Genomic DNA, 20,362 nt, shown 5'->3' with positions numbered 1-20,362 from the left:
GCAATGACAAAAGAGGACGGAAAGGTCAACTTTAAAGTTCACTAAATACGAGAATTTCCTCGACAGAAACGTAGTGATGATTTCTTACCTGTGGGTCGTTTTTCATCTTAGCAACTAAAATCTGTAAAAATGAATGAAATGTTGAAAACATGAGTAAAATGTGCGGGTAATAAAAATGTTGTGCAAGTTTTATTTTTTTATTTTTAGGTGGACAAAAGGGAATGTAAATTTTATCTGATGTCTGCTTCATCGAATATGCGTACAACTCGCTCGTAATCACTCTCATTGCAAATTCAACCCGATCGCCGATATTTAATTTAAGCATCACCGTTGTATATATGATATTATTTATGTGGTACGACATGGAAGCCTCCCAAGCAAATATGTGACGAAATAATCAGGAAAACTTTCATTTTCAAGGCGATCGCGGCATATAAAAAATAAAAAATACAGGCCACCATTTCCAGTGGGCCACATAACTTATTTTTCACCATTCATTCTCAACAAGGCAAAAAATACAACTTGCTACCTGATGACTCTGTATCTCCTTTCTCAGCTGCGATTGCAGACTCTCTAGCTCCGTGTTGTTCATCTTCATGGGTAACACTTCCGAGTCGATGAACTCGAAATGTGTTAAAAAAATCCAAGTTTTGGTAAAAATTGAACACCGGGAATCTCTGGAGTGAAGCAAAGTAATGTTACAGACAGTGCAAAGACCGCAGCACAATCTTGCGCCAAACTTTAACTTTAATTTTTAAACCTCTGTCGTGATATGTTAATTTAAAAATTATACACACGTCCCTTACCTATTTCTAGAATATTTATAAAACATAATACATGAGAAACAACTTGCAAAATAATATAAAACCTTCAATATTCTTTGGAACTATTTTATTAAGTTTATTAGCGCATTTCTACAACTTTATGCAGGGCAGAGCAGTGCCGCGCCACCGGTGTCCAAGACTAAAGTTCCCGGATGCTACGAACTGTTCACAGCTGTATTAAGGATTATTTTATTGCGCAGAGTGGTGTTTTAGTATTGTTGGCACTGAATTAGGCATTATATTTTACACTAGTTGTTACTTGTATCTACTATTTGGAAAACAAAGTTATTGTAGGTTTGTTGAATATGTGTTTTCCTGTATTAAATTATTTATCGTCATTCTACCCAGCGGACTAATTACCGCATTACGGTGGTAGGACTACTTGTGGGAAACGTGATTTTCAAAATGGCGGCCTCCATGAAACTTTGAGTTTGTCACCGAGGTAAGAAATTAAGTGGGATAGTAACTTATTTCGATTTTGTGTAGTTCCGTGTGATCCAAGTAAAGAGTAATCTAACTGGAACAAGTTTGTTGCACAAACAAGTGTATTTCTGTACCCTAGAGAGAAAGATATTCCATTAACCTTGTCATCCATGTGGTATGTTGACAGTGCTGTCATCATTGACATGACGTTGTAACCTGTCATTCATTGTGACTAGAACTTTTTAACATTTCTGTTGTGTAAGAACTACATATCAAGCGGTTGTTTGTTGTGACATTTTTTCATAAAACTTTACTTGAGAGAGCCAGAAAATAGTAAACTCGAAAACAAATAACACTACAAAATTGTACACATAAAACTTCAGACCACAGCACAGGCGCTCTGAACGTTTCTTGGCTAATAAAAAATGACCTAAAGTGAGATCGGCTTAGTTAGTCGCTCGACGCTACATTCCCCCACTACTCTTTTAATAACACAAGGTAGGAAAGCGTTGACATCGAAACTTCCCGAAAATAACACGATTTTCCAAATTATTTTTCGATCCGCTTCACACAACTCAAGCATGATATCGGTAGAAATTATCGATCGACTTACATTACCTTTATTCAAACTAAAACTGGTTAAATCCTGTGAAAATCGCAAAACACCAGAGCAATATGAATAAACCCATCTACGCGGATATTTTGAAGCAGAGGCCTGAGCATGGGTACATCTTTAGAACTCCGCATGCTCGGGCCTCTGCTTCAAAATATCCGCGTAGATGGGAAATAACCAGCATTGAGAAAGTTGATTGAAAATTGTACTTTCAGCCCCTTCTTGATGGCCTGAATTGAAATCTAGAATTATATAAACAGAGATTCATGGTAAATTGTGTACATTTGAAAGCGTTAAACTAACAATCAGTCAGATTTCACACACTAGCAACCAGTGAGAAGACGGCGTTCAGTTCGATTTGCATAGGATTTGCGTTCGATTGACGTACAAATTGAAATATCTATAATTCACACAAAAGTTTATATATAGCATATTTTGTGTAGGAAAAATAGGGATCAACCTATTTTTTGGGAGAAAATCATGGTTATAAATAGTCCCACAGTCTCGGTCACATTGTGGGCTCAAACAAGTATAAAATAGCCCTAAAAACAAACGAGAAACGCATAAATATGTTTAAAAGAAAATTAATCTTACGAAAAGTCTCAAACTATCACCACTATCAAAAGTCTCAAACTATCACCAAAACAAATAAAAATTTTTTTATTTATAATTGTCCTTTGACCTTCCACACATTTGCAGACACGTCAAGGAAAATATTGTTAAATTAACTGAAATTGCTTTGTATCAACATTTGAGTGAATTTATAGGTATTTCAATGGAGGACGTTTCAATCATATGCGAGTCAAACTGAACCCTGTCTTAACACTCAGCACTAGCAACAATTTTACTGCAGTGAAGTACTATATGCTATCGCTTAAATGTTCAAGCAAAAAATGGTAAAAATATCAAATGACACTCGTAGCAGCGACATGTTGGGCTGCTTCTACATGTAGGCGAATAAGTTTGTACTAGACTGCACATGTTTTTTGGCCCATATGCTGTACTGCAGCTGTGATATCTCTTGTTTATGGCAATACACATGTTGAGGAACTAGTCAGTCTACTAGTATCCTTTATTGAAACTTAGCGTGTTGATACAAAATAACTAAAGGAACTGTTCACAGCTGTATTTGGGATTATTTTATTGCGCAGAGTGGTGTTTTAGTATTGTTGGCACTGAATTAGGCGAGGTCACACCGGGTAGCCAAAATATGATCACCATACCACTGGTGATTGCAGCCAGAGGCATTCTGTTTTGGGGATAATGAATAGGAGCTAAAAAGGGGATATACTTTTGTCACCAATTTTTTTAGACTGGTGGCGGTGATTATATCGATGAATGGCTCCTTTTTAGCTTCTGTTTATTATCCCAGAAAGGTACCAGCACCGGTGGTCACGGTGGTGATCCTCGGTGTAGATTGAATACGATAAAACATCCCCAGACTTCATGGCATGCATCACGACCAATTTGCATAACAATACAACTAATTTGCATAATTTTTTCCAGTAAACATTGCGATACAATAACTGTGTTACTGTTATTATAAAAATTAGTCAATCTACAATTAATTAAAGACAAGATATTTTTATATCTGATATATTTTATATCATTTTACTGCATTGTATTTTATATTTTTGTCTCAAATCAAATAAAGTTTGAAATAAAACAGCATAAAAAGAAAAAAAAAATGGAAAGACTTTTGTTATAGCCAGTCAGTAAATTTAATGTTATCCATGGATGTACCTAACTGGTTTATCATTATTTTGTGTACAACAAATACAGTCAGTTTTAGTCACTGTCAGATCATATTAACGTTGGGGAAAACATTTTTGGTTAAATTTATAAAGTTGGTGAGATTGCAAATATCAAAATATGTTGAAATTAATAAATCAATATTAGTAATGAGAAAAAAAAAAGTTCTTTGGTACTAGGCACCCTATGAATAAGGTATTTCTAGAGGTCAGGGTTTGTTTTTTCTTAGCCTGTCTCGTCTGCAGTTGAATAATTTTTGCTTTGATTTATTTACACTTTTCTCTCCATTGCAACTTGTGAGTTGTGACAGACATAATTACTAGTAAGTTATATCAAGCATTTTCACCTGAACCGGCACTGCCCGTATTTGAATTTTTAGTATTTTTAACAACAAATCTGATTGGTCGATAACTTTGCGATTGAATATGTACTCAAACATACACACTTCTGGATAAAATGACCTCACAGGTTTTTTGAGAGGAATGTATGGATATGAAACTCCGCGAGCGAACAAAGAGCTTCAGTACCTGCAGACATCTGAAATGCTAATTGCAAATCTGTAATTAATTTTAAATATTCTCTATTTGTACTTCATGTCTCCAATACTCGCAGTACAAAAGATTTTTTTTAAGATTTCTTTGATTTTCTAAATTTCTTTCAGTTTCAATAATATCCAAATTCACCAGAACCTTTGCATAAAATTCAAGATACACTATGGCGAAAAGAGCAGCAACAACGCAGTTAACTGATAGAAACTGGGAAGAAGAAGATCCCCAGGAAGAGGTAATAAGTTTGTTCATAAAATAATGTGCTTGGCTTGTACATGCCAGAAACCTTGTCTTAAAGTGCCTGTGAAATGGCTGCTATTTTCACGTCTAAAATTATCCATTGATACATAAATATTATTATTTTTTTATGTTTCTAAGCATGAATTATTTTTTTAAGTGAAAAAATGTGTTTTAAACTCAATCTGCGGCAACTTTATTTTTGTGTATTTTAAAACGAGGCTCCTCATTAGCTTCATATTTGCATACAGAAATTCCCCTTGTGACGTCAGAAGGGGAAGTCGCATGGCAGCTTGCATTGCCGATACGTGTAAATAAGGCAAATTTCTTCTGCAGTTTTCTCATCTTTGACTAAATTTTCACTTATATACTTGTTCGTCGAGGAGGAATGGACCATAATGAACACATACTATCAATTTTTGTTGCATGGGGTTGAGTTAGATGTGAAATATATTCGTTCTGGTATAGCTGGTTACCATGATCGTCAGCGGCGCACGTTTGTACACTGTTGCTGGACAAAAAGTGGAAGTAAAAAAAGAACAGAGGTGTGAATTCGACATTCAACACAAACCACCAAACAATTGAGAAACTTTTAGCCTTCGAAAATGAAAACAATAAGCAGTGTGTAAGGGCTGTGTAATTTCCTGTTTGTCCGACGCTTTGTTTTCGTGTCACTGTCAAAATTATTGCTACCTTTAACTTAACAGGGACTAAATGGTCTCTATAAAACGATAATCAGGATCGCAAAAAAGTCAACTCATTTGAAACACTTGCCAGACGTCTCTCTCTCTTCTGAAATCTGCCTCGGTGATCATGGTCCGGAATCTATTTCTTTCAAAAGTGTTGCGCCAGGTTTATGTTGTCGGCGTTTCTCTTTAAACCTAGTTGTTTTTTTTCATGAACGAGGACAGTTTTTTCCAAAAAATGAATCTGAGGTTAAGTGGCTTTCGTCCACTGATGTCGCACCTTCGGATCGATTAGAAACGTGTGAATACTTACACTATGACTATACGTTTCACTGCAACTGCCCACAACACAACATCTAAAAACTCTCTCTCTCAAAAAAAAAGAAAAGAAAGAAAAAAACACTGACTGAAAAATGTATATCGTTTAAATGTATACTGAATGACCAGTGTTGGTGGCGCACTTTCGGCGAGAGTCGGAAATCCGGAAACAGTCGACTGTTTCAGGATAGGTGGGCGTGGCTACAACATGAGAAATATTCCAAATTTTCTTGGATACGAGTAATCATTTTCAGCAAAAAAATCAATAACTGCCCATTTCAGTGGGATACATATTTAAAATGAGAAACGTGAGGGTGGGCATTGCACAAACACTTTAATACCGGTTCTAAGACGCAAGCCGAAAATGGGTCAAATTCTGTCCATCTGAATGCTCGGCTCAGTTTAAATCCATCGTTTATTGGAGGAACAAATTGACCAAAAATAATAGCACATTGCATGTTAATTTTTCGAAAATTGAAAAATCCTAGCTGTTGTATTTATTAGGTTTGATCGATTTCCATTATGGAGCAAGTTTAACTTGTGACCTTAAACTAACTTGTTCAGAGGCCACTCTCATCACTGTACTTGAGTTACATAAATAATGCATTCTTGGTGTCGGAGTACAGATTGTGGCAACAAGTGCAAGACATGGTCGCTGGAATAGTTCTCCACCATTTTTCACGAGAAGGGCTGTCTTTTGATTGTGAATTCTTATTTTAATTTTACCCTGCAAGACGTGTACCTTTTCACACTATCAATTCTAATTTCTTTCTATGCTGAATAATCCAAGAACATACTAATTCCTGTATTTTGCGATTCGCTATAATTCTTGAATTCCACAACACACCATACTGTACCATCTGTGCGAGTGAGTACTGATGCCAAAAAATTTTGTTATCTCTTTCTACAAATCTCCTATAATATAAAGCAATAATTTGTTGTGCTTGTTTCTTGTAAAATGAAATCGAATCTATTGCTTTCCAATAACTAATTAATAATTTCCGATAACTCTCATTATTGCAGACCAAGAATGTAAATCACCTTAACCACTTAACCAAGCATTATATAAAATGCTGACATTCATTTCTGGGACTGCAGATTATAATATATGTATGACTAATTTGCATAATAATTTAGCTTATAATTAGCATATAATTTACATAATTTATTCACAATGTTTGTACATTTTTTTTAAATTTTTCGTTAACTGCTTATACATTAGTGCACTATATTTTAGTTTTATATTAAATTTAGAATGAAAACACGAGTCATGGCTTAAATCAGTTTTTAGTTGTCAGTACAAAACTAGATTATGGGAAATCGCTTTATGATGAGTTGTACCCACATAGAGTACATATTCATTCACCTGTTTGCAGATGTTCCTTGTACCACTTTATAATCAAATAACAGGGACTGTGACATTCATGTCTTGTTTCCTAAAGAATGTAATACATATTTCATTTCAATTAAGATCGGCCTGTAAACAAATTAGGGTATAAACATTTTGTGACATTAGACATTGAGAAAATTATGAATAGGTTATCAAATGAGGTTGGGATTTCAACCCAAGCAGAGTGGGTCCAGTCTCTGCATGATGGTACAGATTAACACTTTTTTCAAAATGTGCGAGAAACCCATATGAAGATAGCTAACTGCTGGAATCTTATTCAGTAGCTGGATTAGTAAAAGATTGGTATTTTCTTAGGCATTTAAGGTAGCGAGACTATTATTTGCATACTTGTTTTCATCTTCCAGTTGTGACTAAATGACTACAAATAGACCCAGGAAAGTATATATTTTTAGAATCTCCAGACTTCAAGCTTTTCACAAGTGTATTTTGCATGCCCGTATCTGCATTCTACGACGCGTTACTCAATCAAAGGTGAAAAATTACTTTTTCTGTAAAAAAAATAATTGCGCATTTATGCTGGCGATAAGAATTATTTTTTTCACTTTTCCTAGTTGTTCAATAGTCAGGTAATGTGAATGTGTCTGGTCAGTTTTATTCAAGCAACGCATTTTAAAAAATAGTGTGCTGAATTTCAATGACTGTTTTAGTCGCATTGCCCCCAACTCAAACCACAACTCGTTGGTAAATAATCGATGAAATAGTTTGTCTGGACACTTTCAAGTTCCTCTCACTGTCACTTTAAAGCTGTGAAAATTTGGTGTTAATCCGACGACAATAAGTATACGTTATTTTTTGTTAAAGACCTTGTATTTTGAAAAACATAAACTCCTAGAAAACGTCCATGAAGTAACAGCAAAGATTTTCAAGCTTGTTTATCGGCACAATCAATTTGTTTTCCCATCAAGGTCTGTTTTAACATGTGTAGGGACATCCAAATGTGTAAGGCTATTGGAAACCAAAAAAAATAAAGGAATGGGATAGCTATAATTGGATAAATTCGGCATATGAAAACACCAAAATCAATGATTTTTTTTCAGTGGCTGTGTGACCTTGTGTCTAACTCATTCATATGCAAATGAATAATCTGTGAAACAAACAGGGGCGGAGACAAACCACTCAAATGTTTGGAAACACTCATTGTGTGTCAAATAGCTACTGATAACACATCCTAACATTGCTTTGTCTTTAGTTTATCTTTGAAACTTATAGGCACACAGATTAAACCTGTGTTGCTGATTTTGGAAAACACTACTGAGGCTGCCTTGCTTCCCTTCAGAAAATCTACATTTTAACCAACTTACATGACATTCTATATTATGTTGACTTTATCACATGAAAGTTTATAGTGCATTTCATCAATTAATAAATAAATGCGAAAAACCAAAGCACATTTACACCCACACAATAAGCAACATATATTTTCAAAAACAAAGTGGCAGATATTTATTTGCTTCACACAGTGTTATAAACACTTTTATTTCGGGCACTTTTGTAATACTGTGGAATGCTTTATTTTCGCTGGAATTAATTTTCGCTGAAAAGGCTTTTTGGGCATTTTGTATGGAACTTATTTTCACTGATTTTTGATGAATTTAATGTGAAATATAGGAAAAAAAGTATATTCGCTGGATTTTATTTTCACGGAATCATCCATTCAGCGAAAATAGCGAAAATAAATTCCAAGCGAAAATAAAGTATTCTACAGTATTAATGAGCTCAGTCACAGTGCAAATATTTTTTTTTGAGTCAAAATATTACGTTTCACAATTTAGAAGAGTTTGAATTGAAAAATGAAACATTCTCGAAATGCAAATGCTGCAGACTAAAAAGAAACAAATAAACTGTAAAAGGTTAAATGAAACTCATTTGAAACGTTTCAGCCAGAATTATGTTCAAGACTTTCATTATCTTATTTATTACAAAATTCTCCTTCAAAAAATCGACCACGTAATTATTTGGCGGATTGCTGGTTAATATTCCGACCAACACCTTCTACAACATTTACATTTACAGTATTAATGAACGAACAAATAACACTTCCAAACGATCATCAAAGTTACGATGTGACATAAGTTACTTCGCAATGTTATACACTGGTTATACCAATAATTCCTCTTACCCAGTCATGATGCCATGCAAAAATTACCTCTTTTTTTTTATATGAAAAAAACGTAAAATTTGAACTAGTTTTATCGGGAGAAATTATTAGTCCCCGTTCGGACGTAGTCCGAAAACGGGGACTTATTTTTGCCCTGTGTGCGTCCGTGCGTGCGTCCGTGATCACCTGTATCTCGAACATGCATGGACCGATTAAGTTCAAACTTCACTCATACATCACACATTATATGGGACATATGCGCATGCATTTTTTCACGATCCGATTAACGATAGCCGAATAGCGGCCATTTTAAGGCCGAAAATGCATCAAAATCGCACATTTTCACCATTCCGGACCCGGATCTCAGTTATGAATGGACGGATTTCGTTCAAATTTGGTACATACATTAAACATAATGGGACCTTGATGCACGTCATTTTTTTTTTCGGATCAAGTTCGAAATAGCCGACTGGCGGCCATTTTGTTTTAAAGAATTCAGTTCTGGATCCGTATCCGAGAGATGTCTGGATTGATCAAGTTCAAACTTCACACACACAAGGTACATCATGTCACAAATATGTATGTGCATTTGTTTCATGATCCCATTAACGATAGCCAAATGGCGGCCGCTTTAAGGCCGAAAATGCATTGAAATCGCACATTTTCACCATTCCGAACCCGGATCTCAGTTATGCATGGACGGATTTCGTTCAAATTTGGTACTTACATTAAACATAATAGGACCTTGATGCACGTCATTTTTTTTTCCCGGATCAAGTTCAAAATGGCCGACTGGCGGCCATTTTCTTAAAGAATTCAGTTCTGGATCCGTATCCAAGACATGTCTGGATTGATCAAGTTCAAACTTCACACACACATGGTACATCATGTCACAAATAGATATGTGCATTTGTTTCATGATCCGCTTAACAATAGCTGAATGATGGCCATTTTAAGACCGAAAATGCATTAAAATCACGTATTTTCACAATTCCGGAACCAGATCTCAGTCATGCATGGATGGATTTTGTTCAGATTTAGTACAATGTGTTGTACATATGCAGGTGCATTTCGGTCATGATCTGCTTTGAATGTATATGTCACTCAAATATGAACGGAACGGGGACGTGTCATTGACAATGACTTGTTTCTGATCACTTGATCACTTCAGTAAGAACACAGACCCGCCATGATAGTTGTGACGCATTAGTTGACTGGCATGTGTCCTTTGACCCATTAGGTAAAAAACGCCATTGACCAATCAGAATGCCGCATGGTAATGCCGGTAGAACCCGAAGTTTTCCGAGTGATCGTGAGATCATAAAAATTACATTGCGGAAGTAAAGCGATGTCGTAGCACGATGTGTTGGTATGGATTTCTGATGAAAACTGCATGATGGTTTTCGAAAGAGGTGATTAGCAATTTTTAAAAGGTAAAAGAAGTCTTGAAGGAAGAGTTTTTACATGATTCACGATGATAACAATTCAAATGTATTTTACCCAATCACGCAACAAACACGTCGTTTTTTCTTGAGTAGCGTAAAACTGATCGTGAACTCTGCTTTGCCCATGTTACATCGGGGTGGAATTGATTTTGAAGGAATTTTAGCTTTTAATCTAAAGACTGCGTCTATCGTCAGAAAGTATTTACTTACAAAGAGGTGCTAATTTTACAAAATTGACTTGTATTGTTTAAAGCCGCTGCCACATCGTGGGACTATGTCTAGTATTGTTTACAAATTATTATCCACAACTGGCAGGATGCGTGTCGGTCGGTATTTAAGTATAATAACAATATGACAATAGTCCTGGTCGGAAGCGTTTCCGTGGTGGCCGCTAATTTTGAGTGCTGGTCGGGCTGACCAGCGTGTCGAGATCCCTAATGAAAAAAGCACTGTGGCAGTCTTGCTAATCACCGTGGCGGCAAATCGAAGCACTGTTGCGGGACTGCCACACTGTTTACATCCTGGGGAGAAGACTGTTAATTCCCTGTTTTCTTTTATTGATTCTTAAATTTTAATTTAGAAATAATGTGATATCATTAACTAATGTGTTTTGAATGTTTTATTTTATTAGGCTGGTACATTCTCAGTTGCTAGTGGGGAAAAGTTAGCTAAAAGACAGTAAGTATGGATTATGTATGGTTACATAATGAAAGTTCATTATTTTAAAGGCACATTAAATTGCATTAGACGAATCAGCTGTGGAGGTAATATATTTGTTGCAAAACATACAAAGGCTGAGAGTAGAGAATTTATGGCAATGGCCTTCCTGGCCAATGAATGGTGAACACTTGATTTGTTGATGTTCTTAGGCAAGACATTTTCAGTAATTCTCCTGATGAATTCATGTTCTTGTTTCATTCAAACTCTACATACTCTGTTTTGTTCTGCATTAGTTACTTATTAGTTCCCATCAAATGTTGTTCAAAACGGGGACTTGTATTTAAGTGTCTTTTCGTCTGTGCATGTGTCAAGCATCCTTTCTATGACATCCTGGTATTAATTTTGTTCAAAGTTGCCACAAAGAAGTCGTATTGGAATATTCACATATCTATTTATTTTTTGTTTAGTTAACCATTGATTGTCCCAAAAAACTACATGTATTATCAACTATTTCTCAGGCATGCCTGAGTTGATTTCATCCAATTGCTATTGACATCGCTCAAAATGGCCAACTAGTGACCATTTTTTTTCAACAACAAAAAATATGTCAATTGAATACAAAAGAGAACACAACACAACATACACAATAAGTATTACTCCCTGCTCTGGGTGCCTTTTGATTACCTTCAAGCTAAAAGTCGCCTGTCCATTAGACTGGTTTCAGTGTTCTCCCCAGTAATTTTCCATAGAGTCGTGGCTAATTTGCATAATAATTAGCATAAATCAACATATTGTTTGTCATAAAAAGAAAATGGGGAAATAAAACATGTACAATCTGTATACAATTAATGTATACAATAAAAGTGCACTGCATGTTTAGTATTGCAAATGTCTTGCAGAAATACTGAGTTTTCTGTTTCTTTGCTTGGCCCAGCAATCAGCAACTTTATAAAACCCTGTTCTTTCCCGGTAAATTAAACATTAGGTTGATGATTCTCAGTGCTTATCTTCCGTTTCTGTTGTTTTCCGGTTAAGTACAACAACTTTTACGATTCACAATACTTACGCTACTATGTTCGAGCAGTAATAGTTTTTCTGGCTGAAATTATCCATCTTTATGTATTTTTTTTAATCATCGATGTTGTCTGTTCAACACAATTGTGAACAAGTCGAGACAACGGACGTCTGAATTACGAATCGTCACCATTGTTATACCACGTAAAATTGAGGCTTTTCCTCCAAAAAAATAACACAAGTGTCACTCCAATTTCCTCACGTTTCTTGATTAGAATTCCTCATTTCTTTATAAATATATTATTTTCTATTATGCTTCACTTAATTCATCGGATCTGAGCACAATATGCGATCTGAGTGGGAAGTTCATGCTCGCTGGATCTTAAGTGGGTGACGCCATCTTGGATTCACGATCACGAGGTCAAAATAGTTTACATCATAAATATATATTTTTCACATTTTGATCTCAAAAAACAAATACATTATCAAAAATAATGACAAAAATCAAAACCTAGAATAATAGTACGACTACATTTCTAAAAATAATAATGAAAATACGTTTCGTACACACCGAAAATATGTGGCTTTTGACCCCAAGTGTGACTATATCATTTTGATATGAATATACGTTTGGCAAAGAGCATATGACACCGGGGCTTACGGCTTTGTCTTTATAGAACTGCTTTGTTTTTTTAAAACGATATCCAACCAATGAGAAACAACAGGGGATTATCATGGGAAATTGGCGTTAATTCAATGCATTTGTAGATTTAACTAATTAGCCAGGAAACTTTACAGTCTGTGAAGATATCAGATCACTGAATAAATAATAGAATCGCGGAGGAAACACATAGTGTCGTGGGCAAATTCGATCGCGTTGCGGCCTGCGACGCTGTTTTGGCCTTTGGAGAACACTGGGTTTGTCAAATAAGTGTTTCCTATACATTGAAGTATCTGTTGAGATCAAAATTCTTGGTACATCTTGTTTAAATTGTGAGTGAGTAGACATTTGTAATCTTCTTTATTCACCTGTAGTAGACGACGTCTGTCTTCCTGTCACAGCTAGCTATTGTAGAATACTTTATTTTCACTTGGAATTAATTTTCGCTGAAGGAATGATTCAGTGAAAATAAAATCCAGTGAATATACCTTTTTTCCTACATTTTACATTCAACTCGTCAAAAATTAGTGAAAATAAATTCCATACAAAACACCCAAAAGGCCTATTCAGCGAAAATTAATTCCAGCTAAAATAAAGTATTTAACAGTATATCTGCCAGTCTGAGATTGTTCTTAATTATTTTTCAATGTCTAATTCACTGGTGTTTGTTATATATAACATCAACAACAATTTTTTTTCTTCCCTTTTTAACAGAATTAAAAAAGCTAAACGTCGTGTTGGAGGTACTGAAAGTGATTCTGGGTCTCCAGCTTTTAAAGGCTTCTCGGGCTTTGCTGGTCTTGCTGAAACATCTAAGGTGAATTTTGGGGAAATGCAGTTCAAGTCTGTGTCAAATGGAACAAATACAAAGTCTTCAACACCATCATTTGGGGCAGCTACTTTTACATCCTCGCAACCCAAACCTGTCACCACAGTCCAGACTCCAGAAATAAAGATTACTCCAACCATCGGTATGTCAATAAAAACTAAGTCACTATTGGAAAAAGAGAGTTACAATTCTGAGTACTGCAAGCGACTGAAGGAACTTAATAAATCTGTGTCTGCCTGGATTGAGAAACATGTTGCAACAAATCCTCTCTGTGACCTGACGCCAATATTTCAAGATTATGAGAAACATCTGCGCGAGTTAGAAAAAAAATATCCACCAAGCAGCAGTGAAAGTGAGACTGAAAAGGAAGAATTTCCAGGTGAAAGTGAAAAAAAACCCTCTAAGATGAGTAGTGATGTCGGTTCTAAAGTGTTGAGTGGTGCTGACACTGGCATAGAGTCGATGAAACCAACTTTTAAGTTTGGCAGTGTTAAAGAAGATTCATCAAAGGACACTGCCAAATCAGGTTTTCAATTTGGCAGTGGTATTGTTAAGGAGGACTCCACAAAACCAAGTTTTCAATTTGGCAGTGTCAAAGATGAGCCTGTCAAACCAATGAGTTTCAGTTTTAAGAAAGCTAGCGACTCGTCAAGTAGTGAGGGCAAAGGTTTTCAGTTTCCATCAACACATGGTGCTGCTGCTGGTTCTTCTTTCTCCTTTGGTGCTGCTGGTAGAACTGGTGGCACAACTTCAGGTTCTGGATTTTCATTTGGAGTTAAGCAACCCTCAAGTTCTGGTGGCGATAAGGCTGCAGGTAAATAACTTGCATTACTTGCTCACTGGATCTATTTATTAAATGATATTGTCACATGGTGACTCTGGAATTGTTACATTACCTCAACCTGATGAATGGATATGGCATAATAATAAAATAAATGAAGTTTTAATGTGTACCGGTACCATATTTTTTTCATAGAGAAGATAAGCGAGGATGAAACCCCACCTAAGAATGAATTTACAGAGGTAAAAGAAGATGATGCTCAACATTCAGTAAGGTGAGAATATAGATAAATATGTAACAATAGATTGTCCTGAGCTTAATGGGCACAGAACTCTGACAAATTCCGACTCTGTGGGCTTTTCTTTCAATTTGCAATTCATATGCGCAGGACTACCCCCTGTAATCATTGTATGAAGCATCTACTCATGTTACAAATGGGTACTATTTCAGACTGGAAGTATACATTAATACACATTGTTCGTTGGAGAGGGGGGGGGTTACTGTCCATGCAAAAATTGTTTCATAAGCACCAACGTCTCATGTTAATGTAGCAAACAAATTTTAAAGTGCAACAACATGATATAGGGTCATAAAGATTTTCAGTGGATTTGGATGTATTGGAATTGACCAGAACATTTATTTCAAAATTGCTCTAATTTTGCAGAAGGCATAGAGTGGATTGCTAAAGCCCCCTCTTCTGAATGGTTTGATGCCTTTCATAATTTAAATCAGCCACAGAAATTTTGGCTTTGTAATTGGCCGACTCTCAGAGTTCAATTTTTGTGAATGTGATCATTATCTTTATCTTAAATTGATTTTTTTGACTTTCTTTTGTTAGGTGTAAACTGTTTTTCAAGAAAGAAGCCAGCTATTGTGAGAGAGGCGTTGGTATGCTGTATCTCAAAAAAATAGGCAATGTCTTGCAACTACTGATAAGAGCAGATACAAATTTAGGTTTGAATACATTAATCACTTTTAAACCCTTGTCTGATGCAGTTGGAAATGAGCACTTTTGCTTTGAGTTCCATACGTGCATTAACCCAACACTGTTTCTGAGACGTGCTAGGATTGATTATTTAGAAAGTTGGTTCACAGACGAGTGCATGTTGATTTTTTTTCTTTCTTTGACCTTTGACAGACTGGTATCAATTTTAATAGATTTCGTTAAATGGCAATATTCATACCTATAATCACTTTATATACAAGATTGTTACCGTATTTATCCGGGTAAGACCCTATGCCCGAACAAACACCCACCCCCACTTTTGATGTAATAAATAAAAAAAAAAAAAACTTATTTTTGTTCATTGTATTAACAGTTTACCTCCTTGCAATCTGTTGTGATTCTGATACAAAATTTTGAAAAATAAATGTCAACAACTATGAACTTTTGTAATTTTACTGCGTAAATTATTATTGATCTTTTATGGCTGTTGATCCGGTATTTGTCAAAACCGGAAATAATTCATGCGTATGGGGCGTGTTTGTCGACTGGGATATTCCAATTCAAATGAATCTTCACCGACGATTTTTATTATTTCTGGTTTATTTGTCACATTCTAAGCAATAAATTATTTCTTGTTACACTTCTAATGCTGCATATTGTTCATTTATTTTTGTTGCATGTTTTTATTTGCCGTTTTACTCCGTCGCAGTTCGATCTGCGTGTTGCCAATTTTCGCGTTTTTTCGTTTTTTTTTTGCCGGGGATATCCGGACAAATGCCCACCCCTTCTTTTTGGTGATTTTCCATGTTCAGGACCCTGGGCTCTTACCCGGATAAATACGGTACAGGCTGAGCTATCTCATTGGCAATGACTTCGTTTTGTTTCTCGTCATTGGCTGAAAATTCATCTTATTTGCATAAATATATAATTTATCAAAATAGAATATCATGATTAGAATAGAATAACTAATATTAGAAATGGCTGTAAGTGTTTTTTTTTAAAACTTTCTTCTATCTAGGCTAGATAGCACCCTCCTAGGGTAAATTCTTCTGTGAATCTGGATATTATGTTTTATATTTTATAGCGATTGGTTAATAATGTCAACTGAACAATTACAATCTTGGTTGCATCTACCTTGACAGCCGATCAGTAATATTGAATTTTAATGCTGAAAATGTTGTTACTTGACATGTTTGGTTTCATAGAAGTAATATGCTCACAAAGTATTTATGTTGCTTCCAATGCATTAATTCATGGTTGTTAGTAAAGATGTTAGTAATCTGATGCAACTGCTAGGAAATAGTGATTTTTCCATGCCACATGAAAACTGCAGTGATTTACAGTTCTTTATACTACTATTTTACAGGAAATATACTATTAAATATTGGAGTACCACCATCAATACCAGTCAGCAGACAGGGAAAGAACAACCTACTGCTAGTCGCACCAGCCAATCCTCCAGTTGACAAGCAATGCCCTATGTGTGAGAAAAAGTATGTGAATCCGCAGGAGAGCAACAAGTGTGAGAGTGGATGTAAAGCGGAAGCAGTCCCCTTGCTGATCCGGGTGAAAACTGGCGATATGGCAGATGAACTTTTAAATAAAATTAATGAATTGAAAGAATAAGTTATCAATTTTGTATTGAAGACAAAAGAAATTTTCTGCTTGAGCAGTTCTTATATGATTTGTAGAGACAGCTTGGTGTAATATATTTGATAATTTACCTATATCACCCAGACTCTCACCACACAGCACTAGTATGCAAATACACACTTGAACATTTTAAATATTACTGCTGACTGAAGTCATATTTTGAGTTTCATTAGGATATATTGTTGCTAAACATCCATGTCTTGGCATGTGGAATGCACTCCACTCCTACCTGAATGCTTTTACATTTTAAACTTGCATAGTAATGAAACGTATCTACCTTCAATATGTAAGATGCCTATATTCATTTCAGATTATCATATGAATATACAATACATTTTCTCTGTCTCAATAATTGAAAACAATGGCTTACTCTGGTATTAAATATTAATTCATATACCAATACATGTATATATTGTGCTTCCCATTGCCAGTCATCTTTTATATTTTTTTTTAATTGGTATTCTGTTGGAGAATAACGATGCTGCCATCAGCTTCCAGCATATTATGTTAAATAACACAGGAATTTTTTTTCAATTTTTGCAATGTTAAATGCCATTTCAGAAAGACTGAAAAGGGATACTATATCGTTGTGCCTTTCCAACAATCACGAGTGCCGAGTACGCAGATACATAAATGACTGAGGTGTTATGCCTATGGTCAAGTTGTATTTCAATGATCCAGTATACAACTGTTACTTTACACTTCTAATAAAGCAAATACGATATTGAACACTATCATGTGAATATCCAATACATAGTTTTTTGTGCTTACCTTTTATGTCTTGTCGGAGTATGGGAGAAATGACTAATAAACCTGAGAATGTAGTTATGGCAGTTATGCCTGTCTTCAAGTATGTCTTGTGACAAGTACCTGGTGGATATATTTTTTTTCTCTCTCGCAATTTTATATTCTTTCTGTGAATTACATTTATTTTAAATTAATTTTTGTGGAAAACTGATTTTGTTGGACACTGTCTGATGTCGATAATTATAAGCCGATTTGCCTCTTTCTGCAAATATAAATTCCAAGAAAAAAAAAAGTACAATACTAGTATTACTAAATAGTTTGTTCTTTATAGCTATTTTATCTCCATTCATATTGTTATCTGGAATCCAACCTTATTTGTGATATTCTTTTTTTTGACTCATGTGTGCGAAGCACAAAAAGGGAGTCTTTGCAGTTAGTGTGTGTGTATGTGTGTGTGTGTCCGTCCGTCTGTTCCACTGATATCTCAAGAACCATACATCAGTTTTTGATGAAACTTGGTGCATAGATGCTCTGGGCCAATGCAGATTTGATTAGGTTTTGGTAAAAATCCATGCATATTAATTACCTAATTTGCATGATAATTAGCTGATTTTTGGCTGTTTCATGACTGTTCCACTGATATCTAAAGAACCACTCATTGGATTTTGATGAAACTTGGCACACAGATGCTCCAAACTAATGCGCAGATTTGATTAGTTTTGGGTAAAAATCTGCAATATTAATTACCTAATTTGCATAATGATTAATCAATATTCGGCTTTTCCACTGATATCTCAAGTACTAATCATCACATTTCAATAAAACTTGGTACATAGATGTCATAGGACACTGCACAAACCTGAAAGTTTTTAGGGTAATATCAGTAGATATTAATTACCTAATTAGCATAATTAATTAATTTTCAGCTTTTGATATTTCAAGTACTAATCACCACATTTCAATGACACTTGGTACATAGATGTCATAGGTCACTGCACAGACCTGATAGTTTTTAGAGTAATACGAGTACATATTAATTACCTAATTAGCATAATTATATTTCAGCTTTTGATATTTCAAGTAGTAATCATCACATTTCAATGAAATTTGGTACATAGACATCATAGGACACTGCACAGACCTGATAGTTTTAGGCTAATATCAGTATATATTAATTAGCTAATTTGCATAATTTTCAGCTTTTGATATTTCAAGTAGTAATCATCACATTTCAATGACACTTGGTACATAGATGTCATAGGACACTGCACAAACCTGATAGTTTTTAGGGTAATATGAGTACATATTAATTATCTAATTTGCATAATTAATTAATTTTCAGCTTTTGATATATCAAGTAGTAATCATATTTCAATGAGACTTGCTACATAGGATTATGCAGAGACCTAATTAGTTTTAATTGGATATTAATTACCTAATTTGCATAATGTTCCACTGATATATAAAGAACCACAAATTGGATTTTAATGAAACTTTTAAAGAGAACTATGCAGAAACCCAATTAGTTTTTGGTAAATATTTATGCTTATTAATCTCCTAATTAACATAATTAACACTGATATCTCAATTACTGATCATCACATTTGAATAAAATTTGGTACATAAATGCTCTAGGACAATAGACAGGCCTGATTAATTTTGGGTTAAAATTTGTTCATATTAATTCTCTAATTAGCATAATAATTCATAATTTTTTTGTTCTGTTCATATTAGTTACCTGATGTACATAATTAGTTTTCAGCTTTTCTATCAATATCTCATGTACAAGTAATTTTGAATTAATTTTTAATGTGTCTTCAATACTCTCAGCACGCGGAGTTCTTTCTAAGCTTTCTTTGATTTTGTTATGCAATTTATTTTGTAATGTTTTACAAATATATTGAATAATGACTACTACTGTTATCGTATCTGGCATGTCAGTGTGTGAAATTGGGTGAAGCCTTGTTCTACATGAACATAGCTCTACAACTCTGTCAGTGTCATTGCTCGTTAAATTTTGAAAAGGTCTATGATATGCGTTAGTAACTTCTCAATTCTTCTCGTATGTATGATGCAAAGTGGATACAAGCCCCTTGTTGTCCCACAAGGTTTGGGGCCATCAAATCTGGATCGTGTTCTTTCATTTAGTTAACCTAATTACACGCTACTTGCGTCAGGTAGCATCAAAATTAGATTTTGTCATTCCAAAACCTGTCCACGCTAGTCAGAAGATTTGATTATTCCCTTATATGGGATAAACTACATCACCAACACGTGTTATTGACGTCACATTCAAACGCTCATTTGTTTACATTGCATGCAAATGCACTATAGCAGTGAATCCAGTCAATGAATTCAAATGCTCACATAGCACAATACGTTTTTGGGCTATAATCTCATTAAATTATTACAAGCATGCAGTAAAGGATCACATGTAGATATTATCTCTATGCTCCCTTCATGATAACCTTGTATCAGCAGCAATGCATGGTGTGAAACAATTCATAAGCAAGGTATTGAGAATAAATGGAATGGACTGTATGTACATGTGTACGGTGGGGGGGGGTATATGATGTAAGCTAATTTTTAAAACTTTGATACTTTGTCTCAAGATGGCAATACCAAGCTTATCCCATTATTGTTTAGCTTATTGACTAATTAACCACGTCTCCAAACTTGCAAGTTTACCATCCAAGATGGTGGCTTGCATTCCAAC

At 35.0% G+C, this 20,362-nt stretch overlaps 2 protein-coding genes across 6 annotated transcripts in view; one reads left to right on the top strand and one right to left on the bottom strand.

The window, feature by feature from the left end:
* The window catches only part of LOC100378169 (PHD finger protein 21A-like), a 37,173-nt gene extending 36,459 nt beyond the window's left edge, over nucleotides 1-714 (bottom strand). For all 4 annotated transcript variants that reach the window (XM_085498989.1, XM_085498992.1, XM_085498996.1 and 1 more), the window contains exons 1-2: nucleotides 530-714; nucleotides 89-121 (exon numbers count right to left, since the gene is read on the bottom strand). In XM_085498989.1, coding sequence (XP_085355115.1) covers nucleotides 89-121; nucleotides 530-598 — 102 coding nt within the window. In that variant the 5' untranslated portion in view covers nucleotides 599-714. The remainder of the gene's footprint in view (nucleotides 1-88; nucleotides 122-529) is intronic.
* Nucleotides 715-1,185: 471 nt separating this feature from the next.
* Nucleotides 1,186-19,560, top strand: LOC100367268 (nuclear pore complex protein Nup50-like). Of its 2 annotated transcripts, XM_085498981.1 has the most exons (8): nucleotides 1,218-1,266; nucleotides 4,274-4,395; nucleotides 10,151-10,343; nucleotides 10,987-11,033; nucleotides 13,405-14,333; nucleotides 14,496-14,574; nucleotides 15,139-15,254; nucleotides 16,613-19,560. In XM_085498981.1, the coding sequence occupies exons 5-8, from the start codon at nucleotides 13,523-13,525 to the stop codon at nucleotides 16,870-16,872; spliced, it is 1,266 nt and encodes a 421-aa protein (XP_085355107.1). In that variant the 5' UTR covers nucleotides 1,218-1,266; nucleotides 4,274-4,395; nucleotides 10,151-10,343; nucleotides 10,987-11,033; nucleotides 13,405-13,522; the 3' UTR covers nucleotides 16,873-19,560. The 2 variants fall into 2 exon arrangements, with proteins under 2 accessions (XP_002735880.2, XP_085355107.1); XM_002735834.4 differs by lacking the exon at nucleotides 10,151-10,343 and having other exon boundaries at nucleotides 1,186-1,266.
* Nucleotides 19,561-20,362: the final 802 nt, after the last annotated feature.

The sequence above is a fragment of the Saccoglossus kowalevskii genome, chromosome 1 (assembly GCF_978046115.1).
Source record: "Saccoglossus kowalevskii chromosome 1, keSacKowa6.1, whole genome shotgun sequence".
In the NCBI taxonomy this organism is placed as follows: domain Eukaryota; kingdom Metazoa; phylum Hemichordata; class Enteropneusta; family Harrimaniidae; genus Saccoglossus; species Saccoglossus kowalevskii.
The sequence above is the reverse complement of the archived record's forward strand: the minus strand, read 5'-3'. Positions and strand labels throughout refer to the sequence as shown.

Coding starts and splice junctions, on each gene's coding strand:
- LOC100367268 (XM_002735834.4), top strand. CDS start 4,327: ATGGCGAAAAGAGCAGCAACAACGCAGTTAACTGATAGAAACTGGGAA. Junction 4,396..10,986: donor AAGAAGATCCCCAGGAAGAG/GTAATAAGTTTG, acceptor TTATTTTATTAG/GCTGGTACATTCTCAGTTGC. Junction 15,255..16,612: donor AAGAGCAGATACAAATTTAG/GTTTGAATACAT, acceptor ACTATTTTACAG/GAAATATACTATTAAATATT.